The 23,263-nt window shown below is 48.5% G+C and overlaps 1 protein-coding gene across 2 annotated transcripts in view; it reads left to right on the forward strand.

Moving 5' to 3' along the window:
* axin2 (axin 2 (conductin, axil)) overlaps positions 1-4,121 on the forward strand; it is a 36,803-nt gene extending 32,682 nt beyond the window's left edge. For both annotated transcript variants that reach the window (XM_035398695.1, XM_035398694.1), the window contains exons 9-11: positions 464-556; positions 850-1,029; positions 3,974-4,121. In XM_035398695.1, the coding sequence (XP_035254586.1) occupies positions 464-556; positions 850-1,029; positions 3,974-4,100 (400 nt within the window). In that variant the 3' untranslated portion in view covers positions 4,101-4,121. The remainder of the gene's footprint in view (positions 1-463; positions 557-849; positions 1,030-3,973) is intronic.
* The last annotated feature ends 19,142 nt before the right edge of the window (positions 4,122-23,263 follow it).

A 23,263-nucleotide genomic window follows, 5' to 3' on the forward strand; every position in this document is an offset into this window, starting at 1 on the left:
CAGAGGTACACACACACACACACCCAAACCACCCAAACAGGGGTACACACACACACACATCCAAACCTCCCAAACAGAGGTACACACACACACACACCCAAACCACCCAAACAGGGGTACACACACACACACACCCAAACCTCCCAAACAGAGGTACACACACACACACACACACACACACACACACACGCACACACACGCGCATTCCGCAAGCATTCCCCCATCCGTCAGTAGCCAGTTGCTCCGTGGACAGTGTACAATATTAAAATGCAAATTTTGGGTGATGCACCACATTTGCTTTGGGTTTTTTTTCTCGACACCAACATAAGATGACCTAAGCAATGGCAGCCTCTGTTATCCCCCTCTAATCTTTATGTAATGTGTGTGTGTGTGCTTGTGTGTGTATGTGTGTGTGTGTGCGCGCGCGCGTGTGTGTGTATGCGTGTGTGTGTGTGTGTTTCAGGCACTCGACATCCAGCCTACAGCGGGACCGGCCACACTTCAGTGCTCCACCGAACGGAAATGCTCCATCAGCTCCTGCCGCTCACGTCGATGAGTACGTCCCTCTCTCTCTCCCTCTTTCCCCCTCTCCCTCTCCCTCTCTCCCTTCCCTCTCCCTTTCCATCTCCTTCCTTCTCCCTCCCTCTCTCTCTCCCTCCATCTCCATCCTCTCCCTCTCTCCCCTCCCTCTCCCCTTTCCTCCCTCCCTCCCTCCCTCTCTCTCTCTCTCTCTCCCTCTCCTGGAACCGGGTTGGGCAGCCCTGCTTTAGCCGCTGGCGGTTTAAAAGCGCTGTTGTCTGAGGTTAGCACGTTAGCACGGAGCGCGCTAACGGGCCGCTGTCTCCGCAGGCCCAAAGAGCCGAAGAAGGCGGCGGGTTGCCAGGCGGCGTCGTTGCCGGGCGCGGGGGCGGAGCTGGTGGTCACGTACTTCTTCTGCGGGGAGGAGATCCCGTACAGGCGCATGATGAAGGCCCACTGCCTCACTCTCGGCCACTTCAAGGAGCAGCTGCAGAGGAAGGGAAGCTACAGGTAAGCCCGCCAACCCGCCGAGCGGTCTGAGGCGGCCGCGGTTACCGGGGGGGGGGGGTGACCGTGAACGCGACGCGTGACGGACTGTGTGGCTCAGTGGGCACCGGGCTCTCCGTTTTGAGGGAGCCAATAATCTTCTAATGTCATTTTGGGAAACTCCACACGTAATGTGGTATTACATGGGGGGGGGGGGGGGGGGAAATCAAGCTAAAATAGTCACTGTGAAATATGGATCCTGACATTTATTCTAAGAGCAGCGTAAACCTGTGTTACACTGCCCTGCTCTTAGTGTCAGCGGTGGTGTGAAAGAGTATTTATATACTACACTGTGAGTCTCATTAGAAAGGGTGGAGCAGATATCGGTTTTAACGCAAAGGCTTCTGGGAGGAGGTAGGAGGTGTTGGCACGTTCTACGAGCCTTTCCAAAGTGAAACCTGTCTTTAAATCTCGCTATTTTTGGGTGATTTAAACACAAAATTATTAACTGTTTTGTGTGCAGGTGGGTGGGTGAGGATAGGCTTGTGTGCATGTGTGTGTGTGTGTGTGTGTTTGTGTACAGGCAGTGTTGGTGTGTGTTTATGTATGCATGCTGCATATGTGTGCTGTGTTTGTGTGCTTGCATGTGTTTTTGTGCAGGCAGTGTTTGTGTGTACGTGTGTGTACGTGTGTGTACGTGTGCACAGTGTGTGTGGTTGTTGAGGGGGTTGGGTATTTTCACTGTATTGAACAGTAAAGGGAATTTTAACAAGAGCTTTGGTCACATCTGGTATTGATTTCCATGGTAAGACAAACTTAATAAGCATGTCTTTGAAGCCCAGGCCTTTCATTTCATGCACAAAGACTCACGCAAATAGTAGGCGTTCAGAAATTCTTCAGCTATTGTATCAAGCAACGGTACACGTGTGAAGCCTCCTGCTTCAAACGGGAATCCAAGAACATACGTGTGCGTGCAGGTCCGTTAGGCTGTGAGGCTGTGTATTTCTGAAATATACCTTGCATTAAATATGTCCACAGAATATGAATTTTATTAGTTTAACCCTTTGAAGAGTAGGCTTCTAGGAATTATTTTTTTCTCTCTTTCAAAATTCAAAACTCCACTGCCTTCAGTCACCAGCAGTGTGATTGTGACATCATCAGCGTTAGAATGTTCAGCCAAGAGAACATTCTAATCGCGTAGTGTGTGACCTCACTCCTTAAAGGGCCAAGCGCGTCTACAGATGGTAGATGGGCTCTCAGTGTGGAAACGGGCGTGTTCCCCAGCAGCGAACACGGCTCATTAATAAAGCGCTACGCCCTCATCTTATCCGCATTTTTTTGGGAGGAAAAAAAACGAGTGTGGATGGCTTTAATAGCAGTAAATGAATGTGTGTTTTTTTTTTTTTTTTTTTTTTGGTAATTTCTTCGTGGCACTGGTTCAGCAGGGAACAGTACCTGCAGGGCTGCCAGGCAGTATTGGTGCCAGATGTTGCGTAGGGAATTATTTGCCGCGTTAAAAACTCGTTCCAATGGAACAATTTAATTCTTTTTTCTTTTTTTCGTTGTTTGAAAAGCAAATGGCAGCTGCGGTTCCTGTTTGAAGATGCCGCTGGGGAGGATGTAGCGTTTTCTGGAAAAACGAGGCCGTGATTATGCCCTTTGTCCACCCTGCTCTCGTTGTCTTCCCCGATATTTCCGCCCGGCGTGGTAAAAGAGATGCCGACCGCTTCCGTCGCGTAAAAATTCCGTCCTTTATCCTCGCATTTAAGGCGTGTTTTTTCTGGCGGAACTTGCTAGAAGGAAACGGAAGAACGCTTTATTGTCAGAAGCCTCCCAGCTGGTGAACCCCCCCCCCCCCCGAGGCGTTTCGGTTGGTTTGATTAAGACGCGTTTTCACGCATGCGTCGTTTGGGGGGCGACTCCGTTGGCTCGTTAAAACCGAGAGGCGGCGGGAATTCCAGCGTTTACCGCAGGTCGGGAAAATTGGGGATTTTCCATTAGGAAGGTACCCATTACAGCATCGGCCACCCATTCCTCTCCGGGTGAAACCGAGGGGGTTACTGCTGACTACAGACTGGAGTTACAGCTGGACGTGAGCTTCATGTGCCCCCCCACACCCACCCCCACCCCCCCCCAGTCTGTGAGTTATGTGACCTTTCGACCTCCAGGAGTCTCCTGACTGTCTGAAATACGCCCCCCCTGTCGGCCCTCATCCCCACTGTCGGGGTAGGGTCAGTCCTTAATGTTAAGGGGGCCAAGTCTGTAAATCCTGAGTTCCTCCTATGGCCAGTAACACCGTTCATTCATTTATTATTGCTATGGCTGTGGTTGTCATTATACGTGTAGTAGTTGAGAATCTTTCAACAAATAATTCCAGTGTCTGTACTTTTATGCTCGAAGGTCATTGATAGTCTTGATTTGGATTGGTGTGGCATGGTGGGGGTGGGGGTGGTCATCATTGTCATCCTCTTCCTCCTCCTCCTCCTCCTCCTCGTCTTCCTCTTGTCTTGTCCATCTGCTCTGTGCCTCAGGGAGTTGAGTGGCCAGGTGTGTGTAGCAGTGTCAGGCTTGCAATTGCACCAAATTGTAAGCTGTGTAAAAGACTGTGCTTCACTGGACAGGAGGCCATGGGTGTGTGTGTGTCTGTGTGCGTGTGTAAGAGGCCTAATTTAGGAGGGATCTTTTGGACAGAGCGACAGACCGAAGTCCTTTTGTGATGGACTCTATGTCGATTGTTAGTTTTAAATTGTATGTATGCATGAGAGATCAAGGAAGAAGCCAAGAGGATGGCTGACCTTTGACCTTTGACCCTTCGTCCCTGAAGAATGACACCACAAGAGTGTTTGATTTGATTCTCTGAGTGGTTCCCCTACGCGAATGAGTGTAGGGGCACAGGCAGAAGATCTGTCCTGCCTACTGAAAAGATTACCATTTAACCCTTCGAAACCCGTCTGTCTGTGTGTTCCAGGTACTACTTCAAGAAGGCCAGCGATGAGTTTGAGTGCGGGGCTGTGTTCGAGGAGGTGTGGGACGACCGGGCCGTTCTGCCCATGTTCGAGGGCAGGATCCTGGGGAAGGTGGAGAGGATGGAGTAAAAAGTGTTTTTTGGGGGGGGGGGGGGGGAACTGGACTTTTGAAGAAATTAAAAGAAAGAAAAAGTAATAACAACATTGGAGGCCACGGGCAGAAGGAACTGCTGAAGGAAGGCGAGACAATGAAGAACCAGCACCAGCACTGGGAGTGGACCAATCAGATACCTTAAAACCTACCAGCCTTAGACACCTGACCGAACGCCGTTCAGAAAGCCGAGGATTGTGGGAAATGCTGAGGACACCAACGAGGCGCTTCAATGGACTGTCGTGCGCGAGTGTGCGGATTCCTTCCCCTCTCACATCAGACTGCCACCAGGCCTAACGCTGCGTGTCCAAAACTTGCCACACGAATCTAGAGTTCCCTTATGCGTGCATACACATACAAGCATACATGTGTGCGTACATGTATCCTACGATGATGCCTCTGTCGCGATTAAAGTTTTGTAATATTTATTTAAAACGCACCTCCCCCCTGGCCCCCTCATGTCCAGATGATGGACACGCTGCTTGGATGATTGGGAGGAGACAACGGTGATTTTTCCAATGTTGTGAATGCAAGGCAACGTCTGACCCTCCTCCCCCCCCCCCCCCCCCCCCCCCGACACACCTGTGTGTGTGGAAAGGTGAAGCTGGAGGTAGAGAGGGGGGAGAGGTACGTCTTAGGCTGCGTTCACGTCGGATGCGTTTCATCGGCTCGGAGACGCGATACGCGCTTCCCCGTTTTTAATTTTGTGAAACCTACTCTGAAAAAAAGGCGCAAAGAGGTGGCTTTTTGCTGTTGCCTGGCAACCGCACGCCGCTCCCGTCAGTCGTTCGCGTGACCATGTTTAACGGGTGTCAGCCCGTGAATGTCACCCGGACGTAATTTGCCGTCTACGTACGCATCGCGCAAAAATTTGTCGCCGAGCCTTGGAGCCGCTTTTTTTTTTTGTGCCGCGGTCGGTACGATTTGTGAAATCGTACAACTTCCAGAGTGTGGCCAGAAAACCGTAACGAGCCACTTCTCTTCAATCTTATTTATATACAGCGGAAGCTGTACGGGAGACCCAGAGCCCGCCTCTATTTTCCTGCGATTGGACAGCAGAGAAATGATTGACAGTGACGTAGGGCGCTTTTTTTCTCTCTCAGAGCACTTGAGAATCGGGACCATCTTCAGCTCCACGTGCCCCTTAAACACAGGGAGCCGTCCTGGGAGGATAAACACAAGGAGCCTTTTGCTGCAAAAGCAGCGTAGAAAACGCTTCAAACTCAATCAAAATAATTTGAAAAAAGCACCCCCCCGCCCCCCACCCCGTGCCGTTAAAGTGCGTCTGGTGTGAACGCAGCCTTAATGGGATCTCTCCTCCTTCCACGCTGAGGTATAAAGTGCAGGTTCAGAAACTTAAAAAAAAAAGTCCTTCCCCAGTATTTTGTTCTAATCGCCTGGATTTGCTAATTAGCACAATTCCTCAGCCAGGAGGAGGTGGAACTAATTAGCGAAATTAGCTGGCGGAAGTTCATGGGCGGAAGAAACACACAGCAGGACCTTTGCTCTCTGACCCCTGGACTTCCCACCTCTGCTTGTGGGATAAAATTCCTCCTCAACCAGTTCCATCTTTTGGTGAATTTAGTGCCTTTTAGCAAGCCCCAAGCATTGCACCGCCAAGGTCCACAAGGGTAATTAACCACTGATAGATTTTAGCCGGATGTTAGTCATCTTTTTATTCTTTTAACACTGAAAGTTCTCTCTGGAGGTTAAGCTGTTCTGATTGGCTGGCTCAATCTGGATATTCATGAGGGGGGTGTGGTTCGAGAAAATGTCCTTAGCTCATGAGGAAAGAGATGTTCTATGTACAAACCAGATGATCAGCTCCAACATCTGCAGTAAAACTAAACCAGCTGGGCATTTTCACAAAGCAGGAATACTGAGTTAGCTTCAGAACTGCGCTGAGTAAAACCAGGAACAGCTCTCTTGAGTTCTTCCAGATTTGGGATGGTTTCGAGGTTGACTCAGTGCAGTTATCCTGCTTTGTGACCCTCCCCCCCCAGGAGTAGTCTAAACTTTCAAGATCAGAACAGAATGTAAAACGCGAGTAACCAATAACAACAGAACAGATGAGAGGCAGGATTCTGATGCTGTCCGTTTCTGAATGCAAACCCACTGCAGTCGTTCAGTCACTGAAATCTGTTTTGACCTGCTTGTCATATAGTGTCTAAAGCAGAACTCCTAAATGTACACATTGTAATTATGCATTGCAGACAGCTAAAAAGACTACACTATTGCTAGTGTTTACTTAGTACAGTACCTGTGCCTACATGGACTCAGTACCATGTTCTGTCCTGTGTCAGGGCCTTAAACTTCCCTTGGTTTTTAAGAGGGGTTTATGTCTAAAAGATATTTTTATGCTTTTAATATCCTGTAATCATGTTTTATGTTTTTTTTTTTTTTTTTTTTTTTGGCCTCATCTTTTTGTTCTACATAAATTGTAAATAATGCATTATAATGAGTAACATTTTAAAAGAATACCTGGTACTTTATTGTAATTATTAAGAGATGTTAGCCTTTATTAAAAGTTATATTTTTGAAATTAAATGCCTGTGACTCCTGATGTCTGTGGTGTTCCCGGCCTGTTCTGAGGTCTCTGTCGGAGATGCTGGAATTTGTTTGAAGGCATTACCAGTTAGCTGTTCCTGGCCATTTGAACACAAGTAAAATATAAAGTGTAAACTATTCTCCAGATTGGTATTTTTGAGTTGACTATGTGTAACACAATAGAATGGTCCATTTTTATTACGAACCTAAGACTACAATGCCTTCAGCCAACATGGCAATCCTGAAAGTTGTGCAAGTCGCTCTGGATAAGAGCGTCTGCTAAATGGCTGTAATCTAATGTAAACGCTGCGATCCTAATGAAATATTTACAATCCGCCCAGTATCGTTATGAGCACAGAACTTCCTTATATTTCCCTCTGAGCCTCTACGCTGTACACGTGCTAATGCTTACAGAACTCTGTCATCTCGCCCCAGCCAATCGCCCCATCTAACCCTGCTTATCTTTATACTTATCTTATGGATTTTATGTCAGGGCTAGGTTGATTTTCTTGGGTTGTATGTCCACAAGAACACATTTAACTGTTATAACTGGCACAAATGCCTTGTCATAGTTAGCAGGCTAGTGCTTATGTGAACACCTACAAGGGATTTGTTGTTGCATTATGGTGATGACAATTAAATATGATTTTTTTATGACAATACAAAAACGATATTTTGCAAGTTGTGTCTCCAGGTAAATTAGTAAAGATTATGTAAATTACTAATTGAATTGGAAATTGCACAGAAGTTTTTGTTTTAAAATTTTACATTTCTGTGCAGATGCAAAAACACATATTAACAGTAGTCTATAGACAATGCGAAATGTAGACCCTACACTACAGACAGAGCAAAAATACCAGGAACAGCTTCGTTGATTAGACCAGTGGGTCTCAAACTTGGTCCTGGGGGACCACTGTGTATGCTGGTATTCATTCCAGCCACAATTGCAATCCCAGAATTTTAAGAAGCTGTTAATTTTTCTTTATTAGGTGCTTTGCTAAGCACCTTGATTAGTAGAATCAGGTATGGTACTGCTTGGTTAAAACAAAAGATGACACCCACACTGGCCCTTTTTCTAGATAAGACTGGGGACCCCAGCTCTAAAACATGAAAAGCACCTAATCAAGAAAATTTAACAGCTTGTGAAAATTCTGGGATTGCAATTGTGGTTGAAACGATAACCAGCATACACAGTGGTCCCCAGGACCGAGTTTGAGAACCACTGGATTAAACTGGTTGTTTCAAATGCCGGTGGCAAAAGAAAAATTCTTCTCTTGTTTTCCAGTTCAACAGAAAACAAGCGGCCAGAATTTTAACAGACGATTTTGTCTGGCTTGAATTTATTTTACATTTTCCATACAAGGAAAGCCAGCAAGCCAGCCAATCTTTCATAAAGCAAACGGTAAGTGTCTGTCTTTTCAAAATATGTAAAAAAGAAAAAAAAGAATGCAATAACAATACTTTCTGGATGTGAAAAGGATTTTTAGTAATGATTTCAGTAATAATAAGTCTACAAATGCTTTGTTAATTTAATATGTTGGAATATATTCGCCGGTGATTTTGACAGAACTAAGTAAACGCTGTCCTGAATTTAAACAATATATTCACTGATGATTTTGACAGACAACTAAGTAAACACTGTTCTGAATTTGAAAAGTGGGCGGAGCCAGGGTGGAGGTCTGCTGCCATTGGACCTCTGCTTTTTTTTTTTTTTTTAATTCCGTAGCTGTTTCTTATTATCAGTCCCCCACAGTTAAAACCTCTCCCATATTTCCACTGCATTGTCTTTCATTGTCTTTCAACATTTCACCTCTTGCCCTTGCCAGATGTGGAGCAGGCCAGTCTTACTTTCAAAATGACCACCTGCAGTGAGCCTGTCTTTGTAAGGCCCTGTTACCTTTGGGGAGGAGTTTTGATGATAACCTGAACACTGTGAAAGCTTCGATTTCTAACTGCTTTTGCATCGTCCATATTTTCTGTTAGCGCTGGCTCAAAGACTGTTTGTTAGCTTCTCTTATTCCGGTGCTATGACCTGATGTTTTAGCACTGGCTTTTGAGACCAACACTTTGGAGTATTGAAGACACCAGTATTTGCTTGAATTTGTCAATATGAGTTAAAGACCAAATGAAATTGTGGAGCAACTTAGTAGGACTTCGTCCCCGTATAGGGCTGTGGGGGGGACAGTCTCGTCCTGTGAAACCAGTACGGGGGCTGTGGGGGGACAGTCTCGTCTTGTGAAACCAGTACGGGGGCTGTGGGGGCCCAGTTATCGTATCCTGGAGGAATGCACTTCACCTCAAATGCTCCTGTGAATTTCCAGGTGTGAAAACTACAAACAGGTTGCATAAAGTATCAAAACTATAAGATAAAGAAGCGTTTACAAAGGAAATACACATTTTTTTAATTTTTTTTATCTTTTTTTTTTTTTTGGTCAACCTTCCCTTCTACCGGAAAATCATCAGGGCAGCATTCTTCGGTTTCTGTTTGATGCGGAAAGATCATCCATCTCAACGTTGTTAAAAATTCAAACGATTCTCGAAACTTTTCTTCAGGAAAAAGGTCACTGAATATATTTGAGGGCTCTTTTGAGAACTTTAAAAAGGAAAGCCTCTTGTGTTCTTTGGAATTTCTTTAAATTTAAATCTTCACCTGAACTGTATTTGTGCTGAGAGCTTTTCAAACGGGTTTGCCCTTATCAAAACGCTCCTTTGAAAACGGCCAATTTGATTAGACGTTTCTTCAGAACGAATGAAACTCCTGGTGCGCAGCGTTATATTATTCAAGGCTATATTTAAAAACGCCTTTGTGAAGTCATCACAGTGTCATTGTGTAGCAAGCCCGGTCCTGGAGAGCCACGGGGTACGCTGTCTTTGTCGGAACCTCTCCTTGATTTGCACAGTTCGCTCGTTTCAACTGGTTTCTCGGGTCTAAATTGGTCGCTGAATTGGCTTCTGGTCACTGATGTGGTCTTCCAGGCTGATAATTGAAAACACTTCTCCTATAGCGTGTCTCTCAATCACGTCCGTTATGAGCTAAAAATACCATTAGAGTACCGCATCACCATTTTACTTTAGTTGCCACAAGATGGCCGTCCCTGTGTTTTGTACTGTATCCCGTAGCTGGGCCCTAGACAGAAGCAGGCCTGTGTTAAGGCTGTTAACGATGGAGACCGTTTCTATGTTCACACCTGTGTTCCCATGTAAAATTTACTGTTGAAAATGTAAAGTATTTTTGTTCACCAATGACATTTATTTAATTAAGATGGATGCAAGGCTGAGAAGGAGAGCGTAGATAGTCTACACCACAATGTATCTGGTATCAGCATTGATAGTCTACACCCAACACGTATAGCTAGTGTCAGCACAGATAATCTATGTCAGTGGTAACCAATCCTGTTCTTGGAGATCTACCATCCTATAGGTTTTTCATTTCAACCCTAATTTGGCATACCTGATTCTACTGATTAGTAGCTCAATGAGATCTGCTAGCTGTTGAGTGAGGTGTGCTCTGTTAGGGCTGGAGTGAAAACCTACAGGATGGCAGATCTCTAGCTGTTGAGTGAGGTGTGCTTTGTTAGGGCTGGAGTGAAAACCTACAGGATGGTAGATCTCCAGGAACAGGGTCGGTTACCACTGGTCTATGTCATACAATTGCATGATGGATTAGTCAATAGAGAAAGTTAACATGGAGATTTGAAGACTGCAGAGATTGAGAACAAGAAACGAAAATCGGAATATGAAGAGAGAAGTCCTCTTATGCGTGTAAATGCACCTCTACGTAACATACAGACATAACGTAGCGCGATGAAGCGAACAGACCATTCTGCCCCACAACGCCACTTCCCATTTCCTTGCTACTGGTACTCGATCCCAACTGTGGCTGGTGCCCCCTGCAGGTTCACCCAGTCATAGCGCTGTCTGGCGAGAAAGCGATTCGGTCCGCCAGCCTGCCCGCGTTTCACTGCTCTCCGTCGACCCCTGCAGGCCACTTGGGTATAAGCGCTCCCGCTGTGCACGCTTGCCCCTGTGCTCTTACCAGCACGGGGATCGCGGCACGGCGCGAGGCTGCTAAAATAAAACCGGGAGAAAAGGAGGGAAAAGGCTTAAAAAAGAGTTTGTTGCAGAAAGTTAACGGCAAAGGCTGCTCAGCGTGACGACGGCAAACTTTTCCCGCCGGGCCGTCGTCGATCCAGTTTGAATAAAAGAACAAAAAAGAAAGAAAAAAAGCGAAGGAACACAGCGCACTGTGTGACTTCGACAGCACACATGACGCAGTTTATGTTTTTTCTTTTTTTTTAAGAAAACTATTTGAAAGTATATATATATATATATATATATTTTTTTTTTAATCTCAAAAAACTTTTAGTTCAAAATGTTCCTGGAAAAGCTATAAAGAACTTTTGGAAGAACAAAAAAAAAAAGAAAAGAAAAAAAAAAAGACTGTTTCCCGGCAGGAAACCACTCATTCTGTCATAAAAGTGCGGAGGAATCAAACGGATAGAAATAATGGGAGACTAAAAACCATAGATGTGCCTGTTCACACCGCGGCTACGTTTGCGTTCGCTCTCGCCGTCTCCGCTGGAGTGCGTTAGTGCTGGCCAGGGCCTGCCAATCTTCTGCCACCCACGGCCCACTTAATGAGAAAATACATTAACAAGAGGTCGCCCACCTTTTAAAGAAATGAGACTGACTTATATCCATGTAGGACATGCTTAAATGTGTCAAAACAACCGCATGTACTCTGTGAATATATATATATATTTTTTTAAATATATCGTTTCCCAATATTCACCTTTTTTTTTTTTTTACTCAACTAAGCTACTAGCTGTTTGAATTAACTCCAGAACCGCTTGCAGCTGGGACAGTTCATTTAAACCAGGGGGGTATTCATTCAGCCTTTTCTGATCCTGGGACCCTCAAACCCACCCCCCACCCAGGCCTAAAGGCATCCGGGGGACCCCCCACCATAAATTTAAAAAAAAAAGCTGTATATTTAAACAAATATTTTGAAATATTTCACCTATTCTATATATACAGTAGTCATTCTATACCAAGTGTGACCAAGGACCGCCCCCCCCCCCCCCCCCCCCCCCCCCGACAGTACATCCAAGAACACTGAGGGATCTTAGACCCCCCGTTTAAAAACCCAGGATTTAAACTAAAGGCTAGCTTGTCTCACTGAGCGCTTTGCGCATTTTGTTGGGGGGACGCAATGGGGCTTAAGACAATGGGAGGTGAAACGGAGCGCATCGCACACGCATTCTGCGCACCTGTGATTTGTGCAGTCGGCCGAGCCAATAGGGAAAGGGGAGACACGGCGGCGGCTGTTCTGTCTCATTTGTGATAATTGGGAGCGCTATTACGCAATCCTGCGGTCTTCCAGAAAGTTCCCTGATGTTTCTCGTAAAAAAAAAAAAAAACCAAAAAAACGTTGTGCTGTTGGCGGGTACTATTAGGTGAGCGCGCTAGCTGGGCTGATTAACGGGGAAAGCATGCTAACGACTTTTACGACCGCGTGCATTCTGATCTGCATTCGCGCATTTCCTGTGGGGGGGGGGGGGGGGGGGTGGTGGGGAAAAATACGGAGGGGAACAAATATAATGGGGGAAGGCGGGCTGGGCGGGCGCGACGAGCACCTGGTGCTTGTTTTGGTAAAAAAAAAAAAGGGAAGTGTGCGGTTTCTTCCCTCCCCACGCGCGCGCGGGGGATCTAAACTCGCTGGTAATTACTCGGCGAGCTCAGCCGCGTCGGTTACGACCGCCGCCGAAACAAGCGGGAGCGCCATCGTTATCGAACGCGGCGTTCGGGGGAAACGTTCGGTCTTTAAACGCCTCGCCTCGCGCTCCAACATCGCAGATTGCGGTCGCCGCGGGGACGTTCAGCGGTCGTTCGCCAACGAAGGAAATTAGCGATGAGGACGGGGCGACGCGATAAAGGGGGGAAATTGAGAAAGTTTGTCGAGATTAGTGATGGAAAGAGAGAGAGAGCCTTTCAGGAGGGAGGGAGGGAGGGGGGGAGGGAGGGAAGGAAAGAGTAGGAAGAGATGAGGGAGAGGGGGTTTGAAGGGAAGATGGGGATAGAGTTTGAGGAGGAAAGTGATTTCAAAAGAAGGCGGTTAAAACAGAGTATGAGAAGGTGAGTGAGGAGAGAGTAAGGAGAGAGAGAGAGAGGATAAGCAAAGGAAGGAAGGAGAGTTTGAAGAAAAGAGGGAGAGCGAGAAAGTTTGAAGGGGGGGGGGGTTAAGAGGCACCGATAGAACAGGAACGGCCCTGCTCCCGCTCGGGTGTCGGCTGACGTAAACAAAAAAGCCCGTGTGTGAGCTTTTGATCTCGCGACGCGCGAAATCTACCCGGCGAGGACGGAGAGTCAGACCGCGCGGCGAGCGGACCGGAGAAAGCCGAGCGATGAACCGCACGTCGGACCCGCGACCTGAACCCGAGTCCGACCGGCTCTTAACCGAAGTCCGTCTTTTAGAAATGTGCTCACGGTGGCCTTCGTTATGCACCTATTTCCTGCTGTACGCGCGCCAGTAAAAAGGGCATATCTGGACTGCTGACAGGGACGTTAATTTTACGGCTTATTTATGACTTTGACCTGTTGCCGGGTGTGTGCGTGAAGTGTAAACACGATTTTTATTTCGGTCGGTGAAGTTCTCCTGCTTTCTCTGCCTACACACGCACACACACACACACACACACACTGGCCCATTGAACCCTCTCTGACTGGCAGGTGGGGAAAAGTCTAGAAAACCTACACACAAGTCCACACAAGTACACCACTGCCTGTCACTACCTGAGGGACACACAACCGTGGCACGTCAACCAGACCGTTTCTGGCTCGGCATTAAACTTTTTTTGTTCTCTTAATTACAACTTTACAGATCGCGTCTCGTGGTGTCGTAATCTGTCTGGGGACCTCGAAGCCAAAAATGCTGACTCACCGTCATCATAACGGCGCCCGTGGAACTGATCGGCAAGCACAGGGGTTTCCCCGGGGCCAAATTCCGAACCTGGTTCCCTCAACCTGGCCATCCAATCATGCTCAAGGTCATTGGGTCAGTAATTCTCTCCTCACCCACCTCAGCCTATGCGTGGTGAGTATTTTTTTTTTTTTGCGTGTGGAAAAATAGCTGCCGTTCACCACCAGGGTGGGCGCTAAGAACTGGTGGCACTGCGGGTGTGTCACACACCCAGACTGCGCTGTAGTACTGTAACGAGGGTTGCGCCACAAGAGCTGATCTGTTTCAGGGTTTTGTGCCAACTCTGAATTGTTTCATTGGCTCAATCGCATCTTGACCTGAATTTTGTATATGCAGCAGCTACAGCTGCCGACTGCAAGTTCTAAAGATTCTACTGTTTTACTCAAACCACAGGAGTGAGTGAACCAGCGTAGTTTATAGAGCTGTCTAAGGTAACTGGTTGGAATGAAAACCAGAATGCAGGCGTTTCACAACGCATATGAAATACAGAAGGGCAGTGTGAACAGTAAATACACGGTCAGTAGTCTCGCAGAGTTTCTTTCAAAGTAACATTAAAATCTCTGAAAACGACCAAAAAAAAAAAAATAAAACCAAAAAGCCAGGCCGATGAGTGGAATTTTTTTTTTTTCAGCTGAAAAGCTTCGCTTCGGCTTGAAAAATGTTAAAACCGAGTGTGATCTGAAAAAGAACATTTGATGCCGCCAGTGGGGAAGGAAAGAAAAGAGAGGAGAGAGAGAAAAGAGAGGGGGAAAAGAGGGGGGAGAAGAAGGGAAGATGGAGAGAGGAGGCCACCACGGTGTTTAAGGACACGGGATGACAGATGCTCTGCCCAGCGACTCCACTGCCACTTCAAAGCCTTCCCTGGGAGGGGGGGTGGGGGGGGGGGTGGGGGGGGTTTGGGGACATGAGTCTCATGAGAGAAGGAGGGGGGGGGTGTGGGCCGGGTGTAGCAGGGATTGTGTTGGTGAGTGAGGATTGGCCTGGGGTTGGAGGGAATGAGGATGGGGACGTGGACGTGGACGGGGGGATGGGAATGGGGGCGGGGGGGGGGGGGAATGGGGGTGGGGGGGCAGGTTTTGGGGGACTGGGGAACAGCAGGACACCCTGGCGGGTTAAAGGGCATCTTGTACAGACACCGCCTGAACAAGCTGGGCCTTTTTACTGTGTGTGCGTGTGTGTGTGTGTGTGCGTGTGCGAGTGTGTGTGCGTGTGCGAGTGTGAGTGTGTGTGTGTGTGTGTGTCTGCGTGTGTGTGACTGTGCCTGTGCCTGTGCATGTGCGTGTATGTGTGCGAGTGTGTTTGTGTGTCTGCGTGTGTGTGTGTGCGTCTGTGTGACTGTGTGACTCTGTGTGTGTGTGTGTGTGTGTGTGTGTGTGTGTGTGTGTGTTCTGACATCAGTGGAATGCTGCTCTTTCATTATTCTTCGCGGAGATAAAAATGCAGCAGCACAGAGGAGGCGAATTCCTGGGCCTCAGAAATGGGGCTCCACTGCGCCTCTCCACAGGCCAGCCGCTGTTTATCTGAAATCAGCTCCAGCGCTCGCTGTGCCTCCCCCTTCCCTGCAACCCCCCCCCCCCCCAAACTTCCTCCCCTCAACCTGCACCGCCACCCTCCCCTCTCCCCGCACCCCCCTGCTCCCCTCCCTCCCTACAGGAAATGCGTTTTGTGGACGTTCTCCTAAGCGTCCTGCAGTAAAATTTGCACATCAGTTCAGACGTTTCAAGCTCTTTTAAACAACATGTCAGATAATGGCGCTTCTGATATAGAGCGGCAGGTCAAAGGTCACGCCCAATATGGCTGCCAAATCGCGTTTTTCTGTGACGTGAGTAAGTTTCGATAAGATTTACTCTTTCATTGGGCATGGCCTTCAGCTGTGTTTCATAGGCTTTGTCTCTAATCATAATTCTATAATAATAACAGTAATAATAATAACATTATAGTTTTATTTATATAGCTCCTTTCTCTAGATGACCATCGCTCAGAACAGCCACCGGTTGCAGGTGACTGGATCTGCCAGTTTGAGGCCGGGGCTTCCAATGTAGGCCACTCTTCTTTGTCGAGAGAGCTGCATTGAGGAAGCTTGGCGTGCATCAGAAAAAAAGTGACGATTGGGCTGTTTTGCTGCAGCGCTTGGGAGTGGGGGTGGGGGGGGGGGGGGGGGTGTGGTGCGATCTGAAATGTGTGACGAGTCTGTGTTCTTTTACTCTTCCATCTTCCATCGCTTCAGAGTAGAACTCCATATCAAGGCAAACGACTGTCTAAATATCAAAAGCCCCCCCCCCCCCCCCCTTCCCTTCCCCCCTCCTTGCTCTGGTTGGTTAGAGCCACTGTGATGGGAGGGGGGGGGGGGGTTAGGAGTACAGCAGCCGCATGCTGTACCAGCTCCTTTTGATGAAAAAAAAAGACACCTTATCAAACGACTCCGTGGGACGGAGAAGGAGGCGGGGAAGGAATGATGGGAAAAAACAAACGCACACACGCACAAATACGCTCACGCACACACACACACACCCACATGCTCACACATGGTCACACACGCACAAACGTGCTCACGCACACACACACACACCCACATGCTCACACATGGTCACACACGCACAAACATGCACGCACATGCACACACATGCTCACACTCTCTCACACAAACAAAAACACACACCCACACACCCACACACGCTCACACCCACATGCTCACACTTACGCACACACACACACACACACACAGGCACACACTCACACCCACATGCACTCACAGTACTAATACAGTAGCAAGCAGATAACCCATTATAGTACACTGTCACCTTCAAGGGCACTTCTGCAGAGGACTATAATCATTCTCCATCACGCGTTTGCTAAACGTAATAAACAATATGATGGGCATCTTGGACATGTATTGTGATATATTTACATGTGGGGGATAGTGAGTGACAGTATCAGTGATGATGAGTGGATTCCCCTCCCCCCCCTCCCCCCCTTACCTTTTCTCTACTCAGGTCTTTCTTTATTTGCCGAATAAATTGTTTCCGTGGCGACAATTTGGTTGTTTCGTTGAGGAGTCTGTGTACAGCAGATGTCTGATGGCTTCTGAACGCAGATCTGGCTCTTTCAGATATGGGGCGTACTGAGAGGGGGGGTTGGCGGGTTGGGGGGGGGGGGGGGGGGGGGGGGGGGAGTCGCAGTCCACATTTACATCTTTTTTATCTTTCCCATGAATAAGTCGCGACCATTTCATCTCCCTCCATCAGACAATTTTGGCTCGCCTGTCCTGTTCTGGGGATTTTGGACGCAGTCGTTGGGAGATCATGAAAGAACATCTCTCCTGCACTGCAGAGAAACAGCCGATATTCACAGTATCTAAAAACATAAATTAAATGGCATCAGAACAAACTCACAAACAGCTCTTTCCTTCAGTTTAAAGTGGTAGCGTAGTATAAATTGGTAAATAACTCGTCTTATAACCTAAAGGTTGCAGGTTCGATTAGCTGGGTTGGGCTCTGCTGTTGTAACCAGTATCTATTCTTCAGTGTATATCCGGCTGTATAAACAGATGCAATGTAAACGCTATGAAACACAGTTGTGTAAGTTGCATAAGCTCAGTAGCATGGCTGCACTTTTGAAAAACGCTTTTCCCTTAGCCTGAAAATTAGTGGCTGGAGTTTGCTCCATGCTCCATTTGAGTAGCATGAGATCCCGTTTATGCTGATTGATTTACCGCCCCCCCCCCCCACCCCCCCAGCCTTCCCTCGCTTGTCCCTACGAGCTCGTGAAAGTAGGATGTAAGAAATGTTACTGGCTGGGTCATTGGCCCCGGCTACTCACCAGGCAGGTGCTGATGAAAGGGTGTGGGGACAGGGGGAGGGGGGGGCAGGGGGGTGGTGGGGCGCGGCGGGGTGGGGGGGGTGTGCTCGTGGACGAGACGAGAGGAACAAGGGGCAGCCATTTAAGGGGGATCCCTGCAGAGGTTCTCGTTAATGTACACCCATGGGGTGGGGGGTGGGGGGGGGGGTCACTTTGCCATCTCTAAAGTGATTTTTTAAATTCTTTAGTCACCTTTCCCCCTTCTGTGTAGTAGGGGGTGGTGGTTGTTATGGCGTTTGGGGGGGCTCGGGTAGTAGTGGGGGGGGGGGGGGGGGGGGGTGGTTGTTATGGCGTTTGGGGGGGGGTGGGGGGGTCTGGGGGAGGGGGGGTGCGGGCAGATGAAAGCAGACCCCCGTCCCGGGCCAGCGTGTGTCCTGGTTGCTGATTAAAAATGCTAATGTGGCGCTATTGAGCCACGGCGTCTGGGAGAACAATGGCGCATGGCGGATACTGACGGCCAGCGCGAGACCTTTATTTACGAGCTGGGGGGGGGGGGGTAGGGGCGACCCCCAGCCGAGCGTCCTGACAGCCCAAATCCATCATATTGGGGTGCAGTGTGACACCCCCCACCAGCACCCCAGCAGAGCCTCTGCACTTTAATCCAAAGAGCAGTCCGCTCTCAACCAATAGGAATCCCCCATTTAGCCAGGGGTTCTGTACCCTGCCATGGTACTTTCTGTGCTGTAATCCCATCTCTATAACCCTCTCTGCTTCCCCACTGTCTGAACACATAACAAAAAAACATCATTAGGATGGACTGGGGGCAGCATGGTGGTGCAGTGAGTAGCACCTTTGCCTGACAGCTAGAAGGTATCAAGTTCAAATCCAGACCAAGGGCCTTTCTGTGTAGAGTTTGCATGTTCTCGCTGTGTCTGTGTGGGTTTCCTTCGGGTGCTAATTTGAGAGTCTGTATTGTCCATAGGTATGAGTGTGTGTGTGTGTGTGTCCCCTGCAACTGATTGACAACCTGCCCAGGGTGTATTCCTGCCTTTTGCCCAATGCATGCTGGGATAGGCTCCAGCCCCCCCCCACCCCCATAACCCTGACCAGGAATAAGCGGTTTAGAAAGTGGATGGATGGATGGATGGGTGGACTGTAAAAAAAAAAAAAACTGTCAATTTAAATTTGGATTTTTTAAAAAACAGAAGCACCAGAACCAGGCTTGGCCTACCCCCGTTCAAGATGCTCCTCTCTCTGCCTCGAGGTGGTACACAACGTGACCCGTCAGCTTCAGGTACGGCAGGGAGACGGGGTACACGCGCAAATACACATTCTACGGGAGTCTGTTTACGCGCATTCACTGACTGAGTTTAAAACCCAACAGGCCCGAACTCGCAGCCGACGCTGGATGTGCACAAACGAAACGCGCACCGTGCTTTGACTTCTGTCCCCTCTTCGTGCGCTGCTGGAAAGAGGCGGTGTTGAAAAGCTCCAGTTGTCGTGAGAGGTTAACCGAATTTTGCCGCGTGCAAGAAGCTTGCGGTACCTGTGGCGGTATGCAGGTGTGGCTCCTGGCTCTCATTCGCTATATGGGGGGGGGGGGGGGGGGGGGAGCGGGCGGTTCCATTGTGAGGATGCTACCTTTTAACCCGAGACTGGAATGTGAACGGGAGGGGTGCGTGCGGAGGAACGTGCCCCCCCCCCCCCTCCCTCTCCCCCCTCCCTCTCAGACAGGGTGACTGCAATTTGATAACTGCAACCTGGGGCTTAATGATTTAGCTGGGCGGCGAGCCTGGCGCGTCGCCAGGGGAGACGAGACTAACCTCGTAACTCCTGTCTGTCGCACCAGTCTCCGGACCTCCATCCTCCATCAGGGACGTTTGTGACGTCCCCCAAACCCCTTATGATTGATCACATTCTCGGGCCTGAAGTGCAGGAGTTTGAACCCCCTGCCCCCCCCCCCCGTCCCCCTGTCCCCGTCCCCCCATCCCGGTGGCAACGCCCATACATGTACAACCGTTCCATATCATTACCGTTTTTCCACCTTCCCTATTTTCAAACTGACGAAGGGAAATGAATCTGCACTGACGTCATAGACAGGGCAAAGTGCACCAGGGATTGTGCAGCTGTGTGATGCTAACGCTAATGCTAATGCTAACGCGATGCTAACGGCTCACGCAAATCTGCGCGCAGTGAAGGGAAGCCTGTGCTCTGGTCTGCAGAGGTGGCGAAAAGTCCAGCGCTTCGGAGAGCAAAAGTCCTACCACGTGTTTTCTTTTCTTCCACCCATGAACTCAGCTGGCTGATTTCACCTATTAGTTCTACCTCCTCACCTGGCCCTGAAGAATAGTGCTAATTAGCAAATCCAGGTGACTGGAACAAAAACACTGGGGAGGAACTTTTGCTTTCCGAATCTGGATTTTTTTACCTCTGCTGGCTGGACTGGGTCTCGCGGGGGAGTCGGTGAAAGGGACGCTCGCAGACCCTGAATTTCATGGGTTTTTTTTTTGGGGGGTTTTTTTTGCAGTAACGTCTGACGGGAGACATCTTGTAAACAGCGCTGAAGGTGCCGGAGTCAGACTCTGACACCCAACACTTTAATTACACGGCACTGTCTGCAGACCTGTTTATCCAGAGGATACGTGTGTCACTTCTCAAAAAGCAGACCCTGGCTTCCCTCAGGGGCAGACTTACCCTGTTACAGCAAAACAACTTCGCAACACATTAGCATATATAATATTAACATATCAGCCATTAACTATGCAGTGTCTGCATGCGGGTTGCACACGCCTTGCGGTTTTATTGGGTGACGAAGGGATAAATTCTTAGAAATCGGAGAACAGTGTGACGTGAGAAGGTTTTTGCTCTCTCAGACTGTTTCTGCCCTCAAAACAAGAAAAAGTACCTGATGAATCTCAAATTTTTGTTAAAAAAACTTTTGTTTTGAGAGCATGTTCTTCTGAAATAAGGGGCAAAGCTATTCAAACCTGTTAGTAACAACTAATTTGTTCAGCCAATTAGAAACACCTGAACTGGTCGTACTTTTATAATTACCTATGCTGCTCTTCCTATAAGACCCACCTGAGCTGGTCATCCTATCAGACACACTTAAGTTGCTCTCCCAATGAGACACATCTAAGCTGCTCGCTTGGTTACAAACGCCTAAATGCAAGTGCGCTCTGAAGTCAGCAGAGGGGCAATCCAGCTACAGCTCTAACTGCTTTTGTACAGTGTTTTATATGAGGGATACCTGCTGAACCACAGGGTATTTTACATTGGTTTATGTGAAGGAATACCTGCTCTAGAGTAGGCTAATTTAAGCCTTTGAAGATTAGTTTTTTTTTTTTTTTTTTTTTTTTCAAAAATTCCAAGTCAGTGTTCTAGAACTCCATTGCTTCCAGTCACCAATCAGATTGTTACATCAGCATTAGCATGTTGAGTTGAGAACATCGCTGTGGCAAACATTCGAGTGAAAGTGACCTTTCTCCCCGGGAAAACGGTCCGTTATTTTGTACCGACGATCACCAATCTGTTTACAGGCCAGTATGAAAGGGGAGGGAGCGAGCTAATTCGTGCTATGCTAATTCGAGTTGATAATGGAGAGTCTTTTTTTTTTTTTTTTTTTTCTCCATTTCATGCTCTTCCTGAAAGCGGTGGCAGTGTGTGGGCTCCTGAACTCATCTGGATGAGTATCACCCAGGGGTGAGGACCTCGCTGGCTGACCTCTCCTCCTCCCTCCTTGGAATGTTTCTCCAGGTAAATCGCACCTGCGTGGGCTCACCTGCGTGGGCACACCTGCGTCGGCACACCTGCGTGGGCTCACCTGCGTGGACTCACCTGCGTGGGCACACCTGCGTGGGCACACCTGCGTGGGCTCACCTGCGTGGGCTCACCTGCGTGGGCTCACCTGCGTGGGCACACCTGCGTGGGCTCACCTGCGTGGGCACACCTGCGTGGGCACACCTGCGTGGGCTCACCTGCGTGGGCACACCTGCGTGGGCACACCTGCGTGGGCTCACCTGCGTGGGCTCACCTGCGTGGGCTCTTTAATGTGCTTCCCCATCTGTTTGCTTTCAGTTTATAAACGCACTGTTCCTCCATGAGTCACACCAGATTGCCTTTATTAAGGGTTTCGGGGAATCATTTCCTCAGAAGGGTTTTTTAAAACTCATTTTCTCTGTAAAATAGTCGCAGGGAGGTGCTGTGTTTGAGGCAGTGCAAAATCAAAATTGACTGAATGATTGATTGATGGCTGGAAGCACCCCTTTGAGCCACAGGTAGTCTAGCTGTGTGCTCCATCTGAGGGCTGAGAATGCTGAAGGAGCCCCCCTGATTGGTTGATATCAGGGCTGAGATTGCAGGTACCTCCCTGATTGGTTGAGATCAGGGCTGAGATTGCAGAGATCTCCCAATTGGTAGTGAGCAGGATTGAGATTGCAGGGAACGGGAGGTTTTGGCCGGAGGGGTTCGGTGGGGGGGGGGGGTCAATTGTGACCGCAGACCCCCTGCCTACCTGTGGACCCCCCGGTTGAGATCAGTGTCTATGTGAGGAACACAGGACCTCCGTTTCCTGCTCTCCAAACAGACGAATAACCGCATCGCCCAGCACTTCGCCCCAGCTCTGCTCTGCAGGCCTGCTTTTACCCATTCAAGTCACATTCAAACCCATATCACAGCACAGCCTCCCGAATGCCCCTGTTCTGTCTCCTTCAGCTGCTCCACAGAGTCCCTGTTGATGTGGCCTGTTTTTTTTTGTTGTCTTGGTTTTTTTTGTTGTTTTGTTTTTTGTTGTTGTTGTTGAGAAAATGCCTTCTTCTGTTCATCTGCAGCCCCCCCCCCCCCCCCCCCACTGTCACCATACCCTGAACCATCCTCCACAGCACACCCACTATTTATTTAGAGCGACTTTCCCACAAAATCGTTTGACGAACACCAGCACAGGCGGAAAAATGCGTTGTACCGCAATTTAAGCAAAGTAAAAAAGAAAAAAATATATAATAATCATAACATGGTAATAAACATTTTGTAGCATAATTAGCACTGTACTGAAGTGAACTACCGATATGCGTGCTAGCACCGTACTGAAAGGGAGCTATTAATATACGTCAACTGTGCATGAGCTGTCACAGTAATTCCAAGGAGCCCCAGCATTAAGGAGGTTCTGAAGATTTGAGAAGCTCAGATCTCCGATGGCTACGGCTTTGCTGCAGTCCTCTTCAGGAACAGAGAGTGTGTGGCTGGAATGTGGAAATCACAGCAGAGTAACAGCAGCCTGCTTCTGCCCCCCCACCCCCCCCTTGTTCTAAAAGTGATGAAGACCGCATTCACCCTTGGCTCTTGAACCTGCAGTGTTCTGTGAAGAAGCGCTGTGCAAAGACGAAGAATATTTTAAAACCTCTGCTGCCTTTTTCCTTTTTTCTTTCTCTCTTTCTCTCTCTCTCTCTCTCTTTTTTAAAAAAAGAAGACAATTACATAAATCGCAGAGAGACGTTTCATAAAGACTCGGAGTCGACAGACACCCGGCGCACAGACGGAGGAGGAGGAGGAGGAGGAGGAATGGCGAAGAAGAAGATCTCGGTGGCTTTTGATGAGACATAACGGCGTACCCAAATCCCAGAACGCCTCTTATTTAAGTTGCCGCGGCGACCTGAAAAGAGGGAAAAGTTCTCCGAAAAGTGGCTCAGCGGGCTGCACTTCAGGTGGAAGGAAGCGGAGCGTAATGTTTATGCATTAGCTTTTCAAAGGGTGCCGTCCCCCCCCCCTCCCCGCGAGCCAAACCCAGGTTTGAGGCTGTACCTCTCGCCGAGAGATCTGAGG

This window comes from Anguilla anguilla, chromosome 17 (assembly GCF_013347855.1).
Source record: "Anguilla anguilla isolate fAngAng1 chromosome 17, fAngAng1.pri, whole genome shotgun sequence".
In the NCBI taxonomy this organism is placed as follows: Eukaryota; Metazoa; Chordata; class Actinopteri; order Anguilliformes; family Anguillidae; genus Anguilla; species Anguilla anguilla.